The sequence below is a fragment of the Apus apus genome, chromosome 1 (genome assembly GCF_020740795.1).
Source record: "Apus apus isolate bApuApu2 chromosome 1, bApuApu2.pri.cur, whole genome shotgun sequence".
NCBI lineage: Eukaryota > Metazoa > Chordata > Aves > Apodiformes > Apodidae > Apus > Apus apus.
In genome coordinates this window covers 105,658,818-105,675,550 of record NC_067282.1, presented here as the reverse complement: position 1 = coordinate 105,675,550, position 16,733 = coordinate 105,658,818, and the positions used below count along the sequence as shown (strand labels likewise).

Genomic DNA, 16,733 nt, shown 5'->3' with positions numbered 1-16,733 from the left:
CGGAGCAGGTTCTCCGGCTCAGGATCCAGCTCTGGCTGAAAGCAAGATTCCTGGAGATGGATTTGGGGACAACAACCTGGGTGCAGTAGGCTGGGCTCAACATGTGCTGGACTGCAAGGCAAAACAACAGCACTACATGAGAGCACTGTACAGCACAGCAGGCTTCAGAGGAGCTGCGTGAGAGAGCACACAGTTAGAGGGCACTCTCGCAGCTGTGTTAGGGGTAAGGAGTCTTCCCATGTTCAGGACAGCATAGAACTGTGAAGGGGTGGGAGGGATGAACTCCCTCCACGGTAGCTGCAGCAAGAACAAGTGAATATTGTCTATATATGTATTTAGCAGGCCTAATTCAGTCCAAATCGAGCAATCTCCATCTTCTTCATACAACAGACAGAGGAAAAAACATAATGCAATAAAAATATAAAAATTTCTATTTTTCTTTTAAAGAAGTACTTACAGTGACAGGATGCCACATTTGGCATATATTCAGAAAAACCTTGTGTTACATTGTAAAGTTCTACCATTTTTTTTCCTATAAATATTGTAATCTCCTTAAAATTTAAAAGTAATAAATACATCTTGAATAGTGGTTAGTACTACCTATAATTATAAAAATATAAACTAACTAACTATGAAACAAACCTTCATGAATCTAGTTTGCTGCCTCAGAAGTCTGGACCAAAAACGGCTCTGATCATACTTTAACTCCCTCCATTGCCGAAACACAGACTCTCTATATTTCTAACAAAAAAATACTTTGCTTACTTGAAAATGATTTCATTAGCAACAATAGGACGATGTTAGAAGATACTATACTACAGCAAGATGTAATTGAGAGAACATAAAGGGACATGGCTTTTAACAGCTGCCTCTTAAGTTGCACTTTTCCAGTCAACGATATTGACAGTTTCAACACAGAAAATTAATTGCTAAATCACAGCAAAAATTAATCTTGTATACTTTAAGTTCAAAATCAGCTAATAATTTTAGGCATTCTTATAGTTAAAAACTAAGAAAGCATGTAAAATATATTCACCACACTGCCTGCCGCAGATGGAAGCTTTAATACAGTTGTGTTACCCCATACTTATTCATTATATTGTCTGACAGCTTGCTTTCCTTTTTTTGCTGCATGAGAAAGAAGCATTTAACCTATCTCAGAAGGCAATATCAATTAATGTGAAGTGCAGTTTTCCAACAGAACAGAATTTAGTCATGTGTATAATTCACACAAGGGCATATAAGAATTACAGTTGCATTTCCTGTAAAGTTTACTGTTCTTACCTTAAAAAAACTTGCCTGAGAATTAAAAATTAAAACATAGTAGAAAATACTGATGGGAGTACTGCATATGTTGGCTTTGAATAAGCACTGTAAAGTTAAGGAAGGTATATACACACACTTCATCTAAATTCAACTGTGTATGGGATTCTAAAATTAAAAATTTAAAATTGTGTGAGGGACCAGCCCCCAGGACCCACACTTGTGAAAGTGGTGTTGAAACCCCATCGTAACCCTTCAAAAGGCCTGCCTAAGAGGATGGACAACTATGATAGCTCGCATATGGCCTAAGGCATGATTGAAGTTAGCCACAACCACCAAGGGGCAGAGAGGGCAGAGGTCCACTCCAGCTGCTCAGTCTTATGACTCATTCATGCTTACTCATCTTTGTGAAACAAGGCAACTAGGCCTATAAGAACGGGCTGCAATGGTGGGCTTTGGGAGCCTCACTGACACCAACACCAAGTTGGCTGGCCCAATGCTGGATCCAGGACTCGGGATTTTCTGTTATCTGTCTCTCTAATTTTTCTTCTGCTCTTCTCTCTCTCTCTTCCTTTCTAAAATCATTAAGTAATGCAAAGCCTAACCATGATTATTCCTCAGGTAGTGCAGCTTGAACATATATGAATTGTGATTTCTGATCTAAAAAATCAGACTTCATGATTGCACAGCCCAAGATAATAACTGAAGTATCAGTATTCCATCTATAGTTTTTATTAAACCTAATATTCAAATACAGACCTTGAGTGTCATTTCATCTTAAACCAATCAAGGGGTATTGGATGGTTGCACATTTCCTCGGACAGTGATGTTTTAATAGCTCTTCCTGGAAGGGCCAGGTCTGAGTTGCACCTAGGCTCCTTTCTGAGAAGTTTAGAAATCAAGGGGGTCCAATCTGAATCTCCCTGGGTTGCCCTAACCAGATAGTGACAGCATGTTGAACAGGAACAGTTTCTTATCTAACACATAAGCTCTATCCATTTATTCTCAAACGCCAAATAAAATAAATACATTTTCTCTCTCAATAACATGTTTCAAGGCCAGAAAGATAATACTAGTTAAATAATGTTATTTGACATAGGATACAGTCTAAATAGTACCTGAATGTGCTACTAGCTACATGCAGTCCAAACATGCAATGTGATTTTAACGTATTACAGAAAGCATTTACCTGATGGATGTTTTTTTTATTATGGCAATGGAGAAGTTTAGCCTATGTATATACCTTTACAGTCATTAGCTTCAGGGAGAAATCCCTGGTCTCCAGGCCTAGATGCACAGAACAGCTTGCATCCAGCTAAAGTGAAATGGCTGTGTTCACACACAAAGCGTTTGGCCTGGGTCTTCTCTAAGCTCCCCAGGGGACCTCTAGGACCATAAGAAATTATTTTTTTTGCAGTTTTTAGTCATGAATACTCAAAAATATTAACTGAAGATATATGACAGTCCACCACAGAGCTCTTACGGCGTGCCCTTGAGAGTGTGCTTCATCATATAGCAAAGGGCGTAAGGACATGCAAGCATCCAAGGGTGACAAGACAACAGTACATCTTATTCAAACCTATTCTGAAACTTAATCTGCTAATATTTCCACCTTAGATACTCCTAATTAGTTAAATCTAGAAAGGTATAGAGCATGATCAGATTTCTGCACTGACTGATGGGAGATGAAAGAAGAAGCTGCAGCTGTACTAGGGGGATGGTATTGGATGTTTCTTATAAGCCTATGACTATACTCTGTGAATTCTTTCCTTTTCCTTCTTGCTAAAGAATCCTCCTTGTTATCTATAGTGATCACACTCTGTATTTTCTATGATGTGCTTCCACTATAAAAACAAGTAATATGAGGTGGAAAATCAGAAATATATGAACACTGACTTTCACTAGCTTTAGTTCTATATGCAATTTGGAAGATCTGTGTAAGAATTGTCTTCTGATTGAACTCTCCTCATTGAAAAAGTGTCTGGAAAATGCTATACTTATTACAACATGTTCCATATTTACTGAAACACCATATCACAGCAGAATCACCACTTACTGCGGTCAGTAATAATTGTTCTGGCCTCTTGATTGCTGGTCTTGTTTTTTAGATTTTGTGCAGCAGTTATTAATTCATCCAGCTGGGGACGTCTTTGTTCCAGATCCTGTAGTATTGCCTAGTTGCACACAAATACAAAAATAAAACAAAGAAAAAAAACCACACATGTAGAGCTGTTGAGAAGATGATGTGTAAGACAGAAGACCACGTATGCCAGAAGAAGCATCCAAGAGTGTATTTAAAAGACATTGATCAAACCTAGCAACTCCCACTCCCTATCATGTAGCTTCAAGAAAAGATGTTTGTTAGATTTCCCAGTTTTAAGAGCTAGAAGTAGCAGTATTTATTAACAAATTATGCACAAATTACATTTTTCTGCCCACAACTTTGGGTCACCAGCACAGAACAGTATGTTATTAGATAGCTAGCAGGTACAGTATATCAGCTATCAAGCTGACAACAAAGATCAGCAGAGGATTTTTATTTTTCAGGCTTTTTATGTGGACAGTGGTTAGATCACATGTGAGCATGCTCACCTGGCTGCTTACTATGTGTCTTGACTATTTTATCTGGCAGTATTTTATTGTCTTAAATGTTTCTCCTCTCAAAATTCTTTTATTCTAAAAATTTAAGACCTGCAGAGTTTGATCTTAAATTTGGCCCAACCTGAGATTACACTTACATAATTTCACCAAATTGAAGGTGATAGTTAAAGGCCTAATGTAATTTTAAGTTCAATAAAACTGAAAAAAGTGTGTGAGAACATCACTTCTGGTAACTACTGCATGTATCATCAAAAGCAAGCTGAAAGCTCCACAGAGTTTCATTTTTGTTCAGTTACAAACTCTTTAGAAAAAAAGGTAATTTTCAGGATACGTGTCTAGCTACACCCAGTAAAATTCTTGCCTTTAACTTTTGCGTCAGAAGTGTTTTGACAATCTATTACAACTGGCTTTCTAAACTCATAACACAAAGTTTGGATGGTATTTTTTCACTTGTATACTGATTGGATTGCAAACAGAGACATGCAGTTAAAGCAGCAACTTGCATAATTAAAGGAAGAACAAATTTCTCATTAGAATTCTCTCCTTAGTGAAAGCACTCAAGAAAAAGAAATAAAATCTACTGATGCAGTTGCTACCTCTGGATATCTCTGTGCCTTCAAAACTCCATTTTCTAGGAAGACAAGTTAATGAGTGACATGAATTTTACAACACTAACAGCAGTCCCAGTGCAGCTTAACAACAACTGCATCATACATATTGCCAAAATGGATTGTTCAGAAGGAACAATAAAACACGTACAACAGGCTCAGATAACTGTGTGGTCTCCAAAGTAATATTTCCCTTTCTCTCTCCTTCCCCTACCCAGAAACTGTTTAGAAGAGGAAAAGCACATGAAGTGATTCTAAGGTCTTACACCAACAGTGACTCTAAACTGTTCCCTGAAGTTTCCTGAATATAATTTTTATATTTGACATACTGAATAGGAGAACGATTAATCTGATCCAGCCTGAGTCTCCAACCAAATATTAAATGCTATGTTTATACCATGGAAAAAACTTCTGCTGTATGAAATCTAGTCAGAAACAAAGCAATAGCTAAGGAATGCTCAGTAAAGATTTGCTCCGTATCAAAATGAGAGAATGGAAGAGATGTATACCTCAGTGCTGCACAGAATGATTTACCCAAAAGACCCACTGGCAATTCCTGAACTGGACATTCAGGACAAATAACAATGCCTCTTTAAAGTGAGTCTTACTAGCTCTGCATTTTCCTCAGGGACACAAGAATCTTGTTGCTATATGGAATGTGAGAACACACTTCCCCTTGTCATTTAATCTGAATACAGTTTCTTTCTGCCAGATGTACTAACGTGTATTTTTGAAAGGTCAAGAAGGACATCTTGAAACCCTTATGCTGAAAAAGGATATAAGATTCTTGGGCTTATCAGGAGCCAATACTATATAATTACAGAACAGATTTTTTTTTCCTAGTTTTAGAAATGTAATGACTGAGATCAAGGGAAAAAAACAACCTCAAATTAATATATTATTTCTTTGGTGTAATATAAAGTGTCTGAGAACCTTACCCAAACAATGTTCTATTTTATTTGGTAAAATTGTATACATTAAAATTGTTGTAAGATTGTTAAAATGTTCATTGGTAAAATTTTACCAATTTATATAATCTTACAGACTTGGTCAAAAATATGTTCCACACAGAACCCACATTGCACACACACATACAAACTATGATAGAAACTTGGATAAAAGTAGCTACTAAAATAAATTATTCCTGGGCCATCCTGTGATTCTGTAGTATGAAAGTAAACAGCAATACTTGAGCTCCATTTAAAGTATTATAAAATTCAAAAAAGTACTGCACTGATCACAAAAATTGATTTTGTGGGTAACAGAAACCACAACTAAACATGCTAGGAAGGTAAGTGCTTTGATTAATACAAATTAAAAGGCTGCTAAATGTTGGGGAAAAAAACTAATAATTTTAAAACATTAGCTGAAAAGCTAAAAAAATCCCCAAACTCAAACCAACATCAGCAGCAATTAATTATAAGAACTTCTACAAATCCAGCCAGATATTAAATGGTGTAAAACTGGATCCTCAACAGAAAACTAAAAAGAAACAATTAGAAGATGTTATAACAACCATGGGGAACAAAAACTTGTTCATAGTGACACCCTTGTGGAGGCACAACAAACCAGATATCTGTGATTCAGAATGTCAGCTCACTGAAATAAATGTGCTATGTAAAAATGGGTAACACAGAAATAAAAGTAATTTTCAAAATAAATTAAATAGAAATCTATCTAGTCCCAGTCAAGTCACCAAAAGTACAGGTACAGAAACTTAGAGAGGCAGCTACAGTAAAAGGATTTACTTTTTTTAATAAAAGCTTGTGATCTTTTTCTTATAATTTCCCCTTACTCTCATTTACCTAGGTGCTTTTTTTAAAGGTATTCTGCAAAACATTATAGATCACTTTTTAACCAAGAAATCTGTGTTTAATAATAAATGTAATTCAACATGAGTGAATCAACAATGAAGAAAGACCACTGACATCCATGATTGCACAAATAAATCTTTAACCACAAAAGTTCCTTTTTTTTTTTTTTTTTTTTTTTTCCTTCCATAGATCTATGCGTGCCAACATAATAATGTTTGGTGACAGTACAGTAATGGAAAGATGAGATTCAGACATCAAACCTGCCTACAGTTTGTTAGAAAGTTACGTTATTCACTTTTAATAATCTTTCCACATTTGTGGAGAGCAGCTGCTCAAAAGAAAAATGCAATTTTCCCTACAATTTTCAGGTTCCTAACTTTTATGATTTCTTTACAAATAATGAGGGGGGTGAGCTATAGAACAAATTGTTTAAGTCAGCAACTGAAATAACTTGTGTAAAAACTGCTAAAAATAAACTGAAAAACTGAAACAGGTGAAGTGTGACAATTTCTTGGTGAGACTGCAAGGTTTGAGACTGTGAATTAAAATATCCTCTAGCTTTATAATGTACAACATGTTATAAGCCTGCATACTTGTCACTCTAGTGTGACATAGTACACCCTAGTGTGTAGTAGTTTATATAAAGTATTTAAACATTATACACTTTATTTTTTTTTTTTCCTTTCTTTCCCCCTGATTTCATAGCAAGTATTATTGTCTGGAATATCTAAATTCCAGGATGGTACCAAGTCTTAAACATTCAACTAATAATTTACTAGTGCTGATAATAGATGTTTACTTTTTCATATTAGAAACAACTTTCCTCATACCAAAGCTAGGACTTTTCTTCTCCCATTGCTTCACTTCATACATACAAACAAGAGTTAAGGTTACTTTTCTGCAACGTTACATATGATTGTCTCACAGTCTCTATGCTTCTTTAAAAAGGGTCTACTATAACAACTGTTTTACATTCCTAATTTGAAACATATCTCTGAGAACAAATAGGTCAAAATGCCATCAAAAAAATGGAAGATTATTGGGTAAAGGAGGTTCCAAAATTGCTTTTTAGTGTTTAACTGAGTCTTCTGTAGTGATAATTACTGCCATGTCTTCACAGTTTTTCAGTGTATTTACATGTTTGTTTTGTATTGTTTTGTTTTGTTTTGTTTGGGTTTTTTTTGCTAGGTAAGAATGCTAACAGTGAGTGATCCAAAAAATGATGTTTTGCCTTCCATATTTTTAGCAAACTAGAAGAACCATTTTGTCATACAAAAGCCATATCTGAAGAATGAAGCACCCAAACTGTTCTAGATGGTTTGTTTTGGCCCACAACCAACCTGTTTAGTGAAATAAACTAGTGGACTACAAGCACAGAACTGAATGATTAATATGGGAAAACAAATAGAGAAGGAAAATATATTTTACTTCTTATTAAGATATTCACTCATCATGACATTCTTAAAAAAAGCATAATTCCATTCAATAGTTGCTGAGGAAATTATCTACTTGTCTTTTGAAAAACTTTAAACTCAAAATTTAAACCAAAAATGAAGCAATTATTTCCTGAGAAAAATGTATGGCCACGACAAATTTACTTAAAACAACTGAGTTTCTTAAGGCTGGTTGGTTCTCTAAATATAATCTGTGATATACACACCTAGAAAGAGAGAAAGAAAGCATTGGAAAAAAGCTTGCTAACAATTTCAAAAAATGCAGATTTCAACACCTACAATTCATCTGCATAATAAAATTGGCTTTGTTAAGTTATTCCTCCCAGGCAAAATTTGAATTTGTTTTCTTGTCACTAAGCAGGAAGGGAATATGAGAGAAAATTATCATTTACATACTTTCTATATTTAAACATAAAATTATGAAATAATGAAAACAATATAGTGCAACAGAGTTTTCTTTTTAAAACAAATTTTGTTTCAGCTACTAGCTGTTTTGATTTTTCACTCCAAACGAAGAAGATCTAGAGGTACTGTTTAGCAGTGTTGTTAGTAGGTTGGTACCCGTCAGTGAAATAAAAACATTAGCAGACTGGATATTATTATTTGATTTTGCCTGAGTGATTTATGCTGCTTAAGTTTTCATAAGCATAAATTTTTATACCCACTTAAATAAGGCCCACGTGAGGCCCACTCAAGAACTGCTTAAGTAGCTCACACCATTGTCTTAGTGAATATATCAATTCCATCACAGTGGGAAAGCAACCAGTGACAGATTATCAGATGTCTCACTAGATGCATGAAAAAGCATTGCAGAACTTTCTGTATCCTTTGTGTGACAGTCACTCAGTAAATTATGTTGGTGGCATTGTAAATGTCTGAGGACTGTTCCTTTACAACTTAGGAATACTGCTTTATACTAGGAAGTCATGACAGTGAAAAGTGCAACATGCTCTTGATGTACGCTAACTGAACTGAGCAGAACAGGGAATACTTAATTTTAGCCCCCATGCTTTGATCAAAGTTAAGATTATGGTGATGGCTGGAGCTGGGATAGCTCTCACCCTCTCTCTTTCTGCTTCCTGTTTGTCTACAGAAAAGGAAAGCGTGGATCAGTAAGCAAGGTAGGTACAAGGATGAGATTTCCTGAGAGGATAAAAGTCAGCCAAGGCTCACTGACATGTTTTATACCATTTTCATAGACCCCCAAATTGCATACTGACACTAGGAAAAGCATGGCATACACAGAGATTGCAAGACAAAGGTTGTGTTGGTCTCTTCTCCCCAGTAATAAGCAATAGGACAATAGGAAATGTCCTCAAGTTGTGCCAGGGGAGGATTAGATAGAATATTAGGAAAAATTGCTTCACCAAAATAGTTGTCAAAAACTGGAAAAGGCTGCCTAGGGAAGTGGTAAAGTCACCATCCCTGGAGGTATTCAAGAAATGTGGTCCTTAGGAACATGGTCTAGTAGTAGACTTGGCAGTGATGGGTTAACGGTTGGACTCGATGATCTTAAAGATCTTTCCCAAACAAAATTATTCTATGATTCTATGACTTTATGTCATTTCAGGTAATCACACTAAATAACTTAATGGATGGGAACCAGGGTTAGGAGCTACAGAGCTTCCCCAGTTTCTATATTGGTCAGCAGAACCGAAGTCTCTCTACACATACCTACCATTCATGAAATGTGAGTTTGAAGAATTTACCCTTTTATTTCTCCTATACAACTAATGGTTTTCAGATTAAGGATTTTCCCCCTGCACTTACAAATGAACATTCCTCTTTTCCGTGAGGACAGCTCTTCTGTTTCTCAGAGCTGTGTCTCGTTTTTTCTGTATTGTTTTGTTTGAGGTTTTTTTGGGTGATAGCAGCATTGAACTACTTTTATCTGAGACTAATCCAATGAAAGATGTACTTGTCAATGTACTTCAAAAGCAAAGTTACAGGTTCTTTACTTTGTCACCTTTTTTTAAGCCAAAGATGTGTTTACCTTGCACAAAACAGTATTGAGTAGACATATTTCATTACTAATAGAAGCAAAATAAACAGGCATTTTTAGCTATTTAAAACAAACGAACAAAAAAACCCCATACTTTTGTGGAGAAGAAAATCTAACAGAGGGACTAAACATGGTCCCCAAATTATCCAATTTTATAGGGAAAAAATTAGCCTGAATCAATTTTATGCTCTGAAATAAACACAGAATGACTCCCTCAATTTTTGCTAGAGCCTCTGGAAAATTTTAATTATTTTTAACTGGAAGCTTTCTCCATCAATAACAAGTGATTAACAATAAAAAAGAATAAAATTGATTGGCACAGCATCATTTGCCAGGTTAGTTTTTCTTTAGTACCTTATAACACTAGATATTTTTCTCAAGAATAAGGCAAATATAGAAAGAGGATTTAATCTTTTTGGTTGGGTTTGCATTTGAAAAAAAACAATAGCTGCTATATCAATTGTTTCTTACAATGAACTTAGTATTATTTAGATCTGGGGGGTTAGGAAGGAGAGGTTCTTTTTATTTACCATGACTGATAAGAAATGTTGGAATGACTTTAGCCCAGCTCTAGTAACTGGGATCCTTTTCCTTATTCATATCTCACTAACATTCTGAAAGATGAGAAGCATACCAAGTAACAAGCCTAGTTTTGGTACTAAGCCTTTGTGGCATATTCAGAAAGTTTTTACTTCTAGAGCAATACTTCTGCCTTTCATTTTTGGTTTGTTTGTTTGTTTGCTTTGCTTTCTTGTGTTTGTTTGTTTTTTTGTTTTACTTCTATTTTTTATTGTTCTGTATTTCACTAGCTATGTACTTAATTAAGGCCAACAAGTAAACAGAAGGTAAAGGTATAAACCTGAAAAAATCTGATGTTGTTCAGGCTTCTTTAACAGTGAAGGAAGGAAATGTATAATCTGGGTATTTCAAGTCCAGGGAAAAATAATAATCTAAAAGACTGTGGACACTGTGAAGACAAAACTTTAAAAATTGATTATTTAAAGTTTGGACTGGGCAAGACTTAAATTTATAACATTTCAAAGAGGAAAGATCAAGTTCTCAGTTGTCAGCAGGAGTTGGTAAATTATTAATACCATCTTGTCTTGAAAAATATCATGTTTAACACTCAAAAATAATTTGCCCTTCAAGATGTAGGAAGTTATGGGGTAGGCTGAGAAACAGATATAAGTGCTGTGCACTTGAGTATCACTACATGCAGCTCAAGTAGGAGCTGTAGCTCAGTTAGAACCCTCTGTTATTTTGCAGTGTCAAAAGCAGCTGGAGAGTAGATGCCTAAGAAGGGAACTCAGGCATTCGTAGGCTGTGTGGAAAGATGCCTAGCCACTGCATGACTAACAAAAATGGGTATTTTGGTGACAGGGGCCAAGTCCTTGTTTTCTCTTTCCTCTCCTGGGACTTCTCAACTCTTTTTGAGCAATGGTGCCAATTCAACAGAAGAGTCACAAACTAACACCAACCAGAACAGCCAGGTGTAAGGGACATTTCTGAAAAATGGGAGTTAAGAAAGACACTGAAAGCAGATGAGTCACTGCCTGGATGGATGCCTTATCCACTAGAAAATGTACAAAGGAAAAGAAAAAGCAGTGACTTCCTCTTGCATTTCCAGTGAATGCCCTTTTGATATGCTGATGGAGAATACCTGGCAGATTGAAGCACATAGTCATGGGAGACAGGTGAAGGAGGGTTTACTCCTTACTGAAGAAGGATGTGCACTGAATTTAACATTTCTGTAGAAGGGTACAGAAAACCTTCTGTTCACATGCAAAAGTCAAACTGAAGGAGAGCAGCAACCAGTGCTTTTAGTAAAGCTAAGCACCAAGAACTGGGCAGGTGTGTCAAGGCTGCGAGACAGGTACCTATGTTATGAAATTATGTCTAATTTCAAACTTTTCTGTCATTTAAAGGTGCCTTCTTTTGGTCAATACCGTAATTATTAATTATGGAAACAACAGTGCTAAAAAGATATATTGGCTAGAAATTGAAGACAGCAAACTTCAAACAAAAAAGTTTTAAATTCTTAGTAGTGAGTCCATTTTAAAATAAGAGCAGATGACTAAAAATGTAAGAGATTCTTTATTAACAGAATTGTGTAAATGAAGGTATTATTATTTTTGTCAATAGAGACACCATTTTGAAGAGTAGGAGGAGGAATCTCTATGTAAAATCCCATGGATTATGGTTTCATAAATACTATATGGTTGTACCAGTCCTTTCTCACCTTGAAATCTATAAATCTATGAGAAATTAAAAATACATTTTAAATTGAATTTCAACTCATACATAATGCCAATTTATCTGAGAGGAATTTTCAACATCTGTTTCCTTAAATCAGTGTCAGTCCTTCTTGGTTCCCCTCCCCTCACACAAATATCAGGTAATTTAAATATATTTAATCAATTTCTGACTGAGAGCAGTGTTCAAGTATAAAGTTAAGGATAAAACTGGAGATATTTCTTGTTTGGACAAGGGGAACTCCTACTACGAACTGTTAAAGTACTTAATCTGCAACTATTGCTTGAGGCAGAAGGTGCAGACACTGATTAGTAGCTTGCAGAGGAGCTACAAAATTCTGCTTCAGTGGAAGGAAAATTAGTATTTTTCCTTCTCAGAAAATACAGTTTTATTACCTGAATGACAGTTTCAGAAATATATCTGATATAAATAGAAAAGAAAGAATAACTGTTAAAGTTGAATGATGCAACTATAGAAAAAAAAAGGAAAAAAAAAAAAGAAGGAACTAATAGTTTGCTTATGTGTACTCACACAGATACATGTAAGTATATATAGATACAGATAACGACTTTTCAGTGTGCCTTTGCAATAACAAAGATGGAACTGAAAGGAAAGAAAACAAATTTCAACATTAATGTCCTTTCTCTGATTTCTGTTATGTAACTGAAGAATAACTGAGGCTGAGGGGCAAAGAGCTTGAGCATTGCAGTCTAGTCAAAACAGAGAAAGAGTTTTTCTTGCGATACTATTACAACCCACTTAATACAATGGATGTTCCTGGCAAAATGTAAATAATCTTAGAATAATCTTCATTATTAAAAGTCAAAATAAAATATATTATATCTGTGAAGTAATTTTGAAATACTGACATTTTTCCACAGGTAAGAATTTCTGTGCCTTGTAAAATACTGTTTCATGGCTGTAATCCCTTTGCTTTAGAAAAACAGAAGTTTTTTAGCTACTCAACTTTTCCCTGGGAAAAAAGAATGAAAATGAGTGGTGTAAAACTGTCTCTTCCAGTATATTTTTATTTACGCTCAGTTCCTGTTATGACAGTGTCAGTCACGGCTGAAAAATAACTCTGAAGATTGGACGAATGTATATAATCTATTTTTATAGTGTTGTTTTTCTAGAGGAGAGGTATTTATTTATGTATTTATTTAAAAATTTGCATTCTTTGGTTCCTAAACCCAAGGGCTATGGAACTGGCTGTAAAATTCCCTATTAAAAAATTTTTACCTTTATTGGTTAATCCAACACGACTTTCAGCTTTTCACTGTTAACTTTTTCCATGCCAATAAGGTATTTCTACATCTTACTAGCTTTGACACACGATTTGACATGAGGGACAATAAAGATATACATAAAATTCTGGAATAATAATTTTCAAGTTTAACATATCTGAAAATCTGGCATTATCTGATCTGTGATATTTTCACTTTTTACTCACTAAACTAGTAAGGTGCAAGAAAATGTCATACCATATAGAGGATAAGCTGAAGATTGATGCACTGAGTTCTCCAGGGCTGGAGAACCAAAATTAACTATGAGGCTGTTAAGATGCATCTGCACCCTGTCTCCCACTCTCCCCCTCTCTGTTACCATAACAAAGTCAGTTTAACTGAAAGGCCATATTGAGAGGCGGAAACAAGAGCTTCCAAATGTGTTACATTTTTTAAAATTAATGATTTGTATCTCCCTATGGAAATGAGAATCTTGCTAGATTGTGACAAGCAGTTCTTCAAGAGCTAAATACTGGAAGGACTCCAGATTGAGGTCACTGAATTTTTGCAAATACCAGCCTGCAAAACTGGGAGGTATTTTACAGTCTATGCAACCGAAAAATCTGACTTCATAATTTTTTCTTATTTGACTTTCTGACCTTATTCCTTCTCTTGAATAATACTGCAAATACATATGCCAATACACTACTTTTCAGTGGCTTTCTCCATCAGAAAAAAAAAAAAAAAAGCTTAATATTTATTTTTATTGAGAACTACATTTGAAGGCAATTTTTTATTTTTTTTTTTTTGTCAGCTATTAACAGAAGAAAACTGAGTCCAGGAAGCTATTATTTCTGTTGCTTCTACTTTATTCCTCCAGAGTACCCTTCTAAATACCTTCACTTCAAACATTAAAAAATGCAAAGATGTAAATTTTAGCCATTGTCCAAGGGATTTAAAGAACTCTCTAGAAACATGAGCTAAGGATCATAAAAACAAGAATAAACAAATGTGCTAAGAAATAAAAGAGAAATATTACATATAAAACAGAACAGATGCCATTATCTTTTAGTCCTGATGAGACCGCTAAAAGCAACATCAGTTTATTTATCCATGACAGCATAATATATTCTGGTAAAAAAGAATACTCTGAAACACCGACAAGTTTAGGAGCTATGCCTCAGCATGTCGTAATACTCTGTATCTACTGCTTTCTCAGAAAGGCTCATAAAGGTTCTGCAGGCACCACTGGCTGATCATTTCTAGCTGGTGTAATGGGAGCACTGATGCCACTGTGCCAGCTTACTCCCATGACTCTCCTTTTGCTCTCAGTCTGTGCCTTGTGCCAGAAAGTTCGGAGAACAAAAGTAGCAGAGACACGGCTCTAACAAAAAGCAACAGGAGCAACCTGGCAAAGGAAATGCAAAATGGCTCTGCTTCTTTACTGAAGACAGGTACATGAGGAATGGAGGATGACATTTATTGGTGTAGAGGTGCCTAAAGTTACATATGTGTTATTTTCATTTGTGCAATGCTGAAAGAGAACATCATAGAGGTACACAACCAATAGCAGGACATTATTAAGATTGTTGTAACAGAGAAGATGTGTGATCAGAATTTTTTCTTTTTTTTAAACAGATTCTTGAGAGTAGAAAAATTGCTATGATTTCAGTTTTTCTTAGTCTATATCCCCAGTGTAGATTAGTGTGTAAACAAGGTTGTTTTAAACTTCTTTGAGTATGACCCCTATATTTCTTCTAAACAAACTGAAAGAAAAAACCCAAAAAACAAACATAGTTCTGAAAAGCTGCAAAGATCTAATCAGTTTGCAAAATTTTAGCTTCCTTTCAAACTTTAATTACTCACTGCTGCAGATGTGCAGGCATTAAGAGATAGCAAAATAATTATAAATGATTCAACATGTATGCCAAGGTAGCTCTCTTGAGGTTTGATGGTTTATTGTTTTATAATGTCACTGTAGATCAAAGAAAAGTGTTTCAAACTGTCTTCCACAGCCTAAGAGACATTGCACAGACTTCTACAAATGCACACGATTGTACAGGATTTCTGGTTGAAGGCATGCTAATTGAATTACCTCCAAAATGAAGCTCTATCCACAGATTTGTGATCACTCAAACCATAATAGCCACAAAGCTTGATCATACTGATTGCTCACACCGAACAACAGCAACAAAAAATCGACAACTGCTACAACAGCACCTGTGGGAGAAGTTCTAGAGGAGGGCCACAAATATGACCAGAGGGCTGGAGCACCTCTGCTATGAAGACAAGCTAAGAGAGTTGGGGCTATTCAGCCTGGAGAAGAGGAGGCTCCAAGGAGACCTTATAGTGGCCTTCCAGTACTTAAGGGGCCCCCAGGAAAGCTGGGGAGGGGCTTTTCACCAGAGAGGGCAGTGATAAGGGGTAAAGGTTTTAAACTGAAATAGGGGAAATTTAGGTTAGACATCAGGAAGAAATTCTTAACCATGAGGGTAATAAGGTGCTGGAACAGGTTGCCTATGGAGGTTGTTGATGCCCCTTCCCTGGAGGTATTTAATGCCAGGATGGATGAGAACTGCAGCCTGCTCTAGTGGGAAGTGTCCCTGCTCATAGCAGGGTGGTTGGAACCTGATGACCTTTAAGGTCCCTTCCAACCTTAATGATTCTTTGATTCTATGATTCAATATCTTATGGTAATGAGCACAGATACAGTACCACTGTCGGCTGGACATACATTCCCTGGAAGAGGGAACAGTAGTCCCTGGCCAGCTGCACCCACACTGCTTCCTTCCTACAAAACTGCTTAGCTGCAACTGTACTGTAGCTACCAGATCACCTGTTTGTAAGAGGCAAATGCTTCAGGCTGAGCACAAGCACAACTGCATGAGACTAGGTGCATGAAGGATGGACGGGAAATGAGAGTGAACAGCAGGACACGGTCATGAGAGGGCGGGCGTGGAGGTATAGGAAAAGCAGTGATATGCGAGAGTAGCTAACTGATATCTGAGCTGTGCAGTCCAGAAAGGCATTCAATCCTCAATTACCTGTGGATTAATTAACCTCAATTCTGGATTAAATACAACATGGGGCAGAAGCACTATAGCTAATTCAGTAAAAAGCTCACTTAGGTCAGACAGACTAACTAATGCACACAGAGCACTGCATGTCCTCAGTTGTGTAATTTCTGGGGCCAGCTCAGCAGTACAGCACCTTTCAGGAAAAGCCTGAGTTAATGAGACCTGAAGAGCCCCAACTGACCGAATGCAGAAGCACTTAACTGTTCCTGCATCAGCCTCCCAGCTTTATCTCATCTAAAACAGCTGCAATGAGCCTATCTGTAATCAAGGCACCTTCACAATATTGCAATACTACTACCATCTGTGTATGTAGGTGTGTGCTTGAGAGAGAAAGAGGTCACAGTCAAGTCTTCATTGTTGTATATTCCATATAATTGCTTTAAAAGGTAGAGCAATTATGCACCAACTTCATGGAGCAGCCTGAGGATGCCTGTACTA

General features: G+C 36.2%; 1 protein-coding gene across 7 annotated transcripts in view; it reads right to left on the bottom strand.

The window, feature by feature from the left end:
* Positions 1-16,733, bottom strand: part of DMD (dystrophin) — a 1,087,789-nt gene that overhangs the window by 288,490 nt on the left and 782,566 nt on the right. For all 7 annotated transcript variants that reach the window (XM_051641663.1, XM_051641654.1, XM_051641680.1 and 4 more), the window contains one exon: positions 3,320-3,437. In XM_051641663.1, coding sequence (XP_051497623.1) covers positions 3,320-3,437 — 118 coding nt within the window. The remainder of the gene's footprint in view (positions 1-3,319; positions 3,438-16,733) is intronic.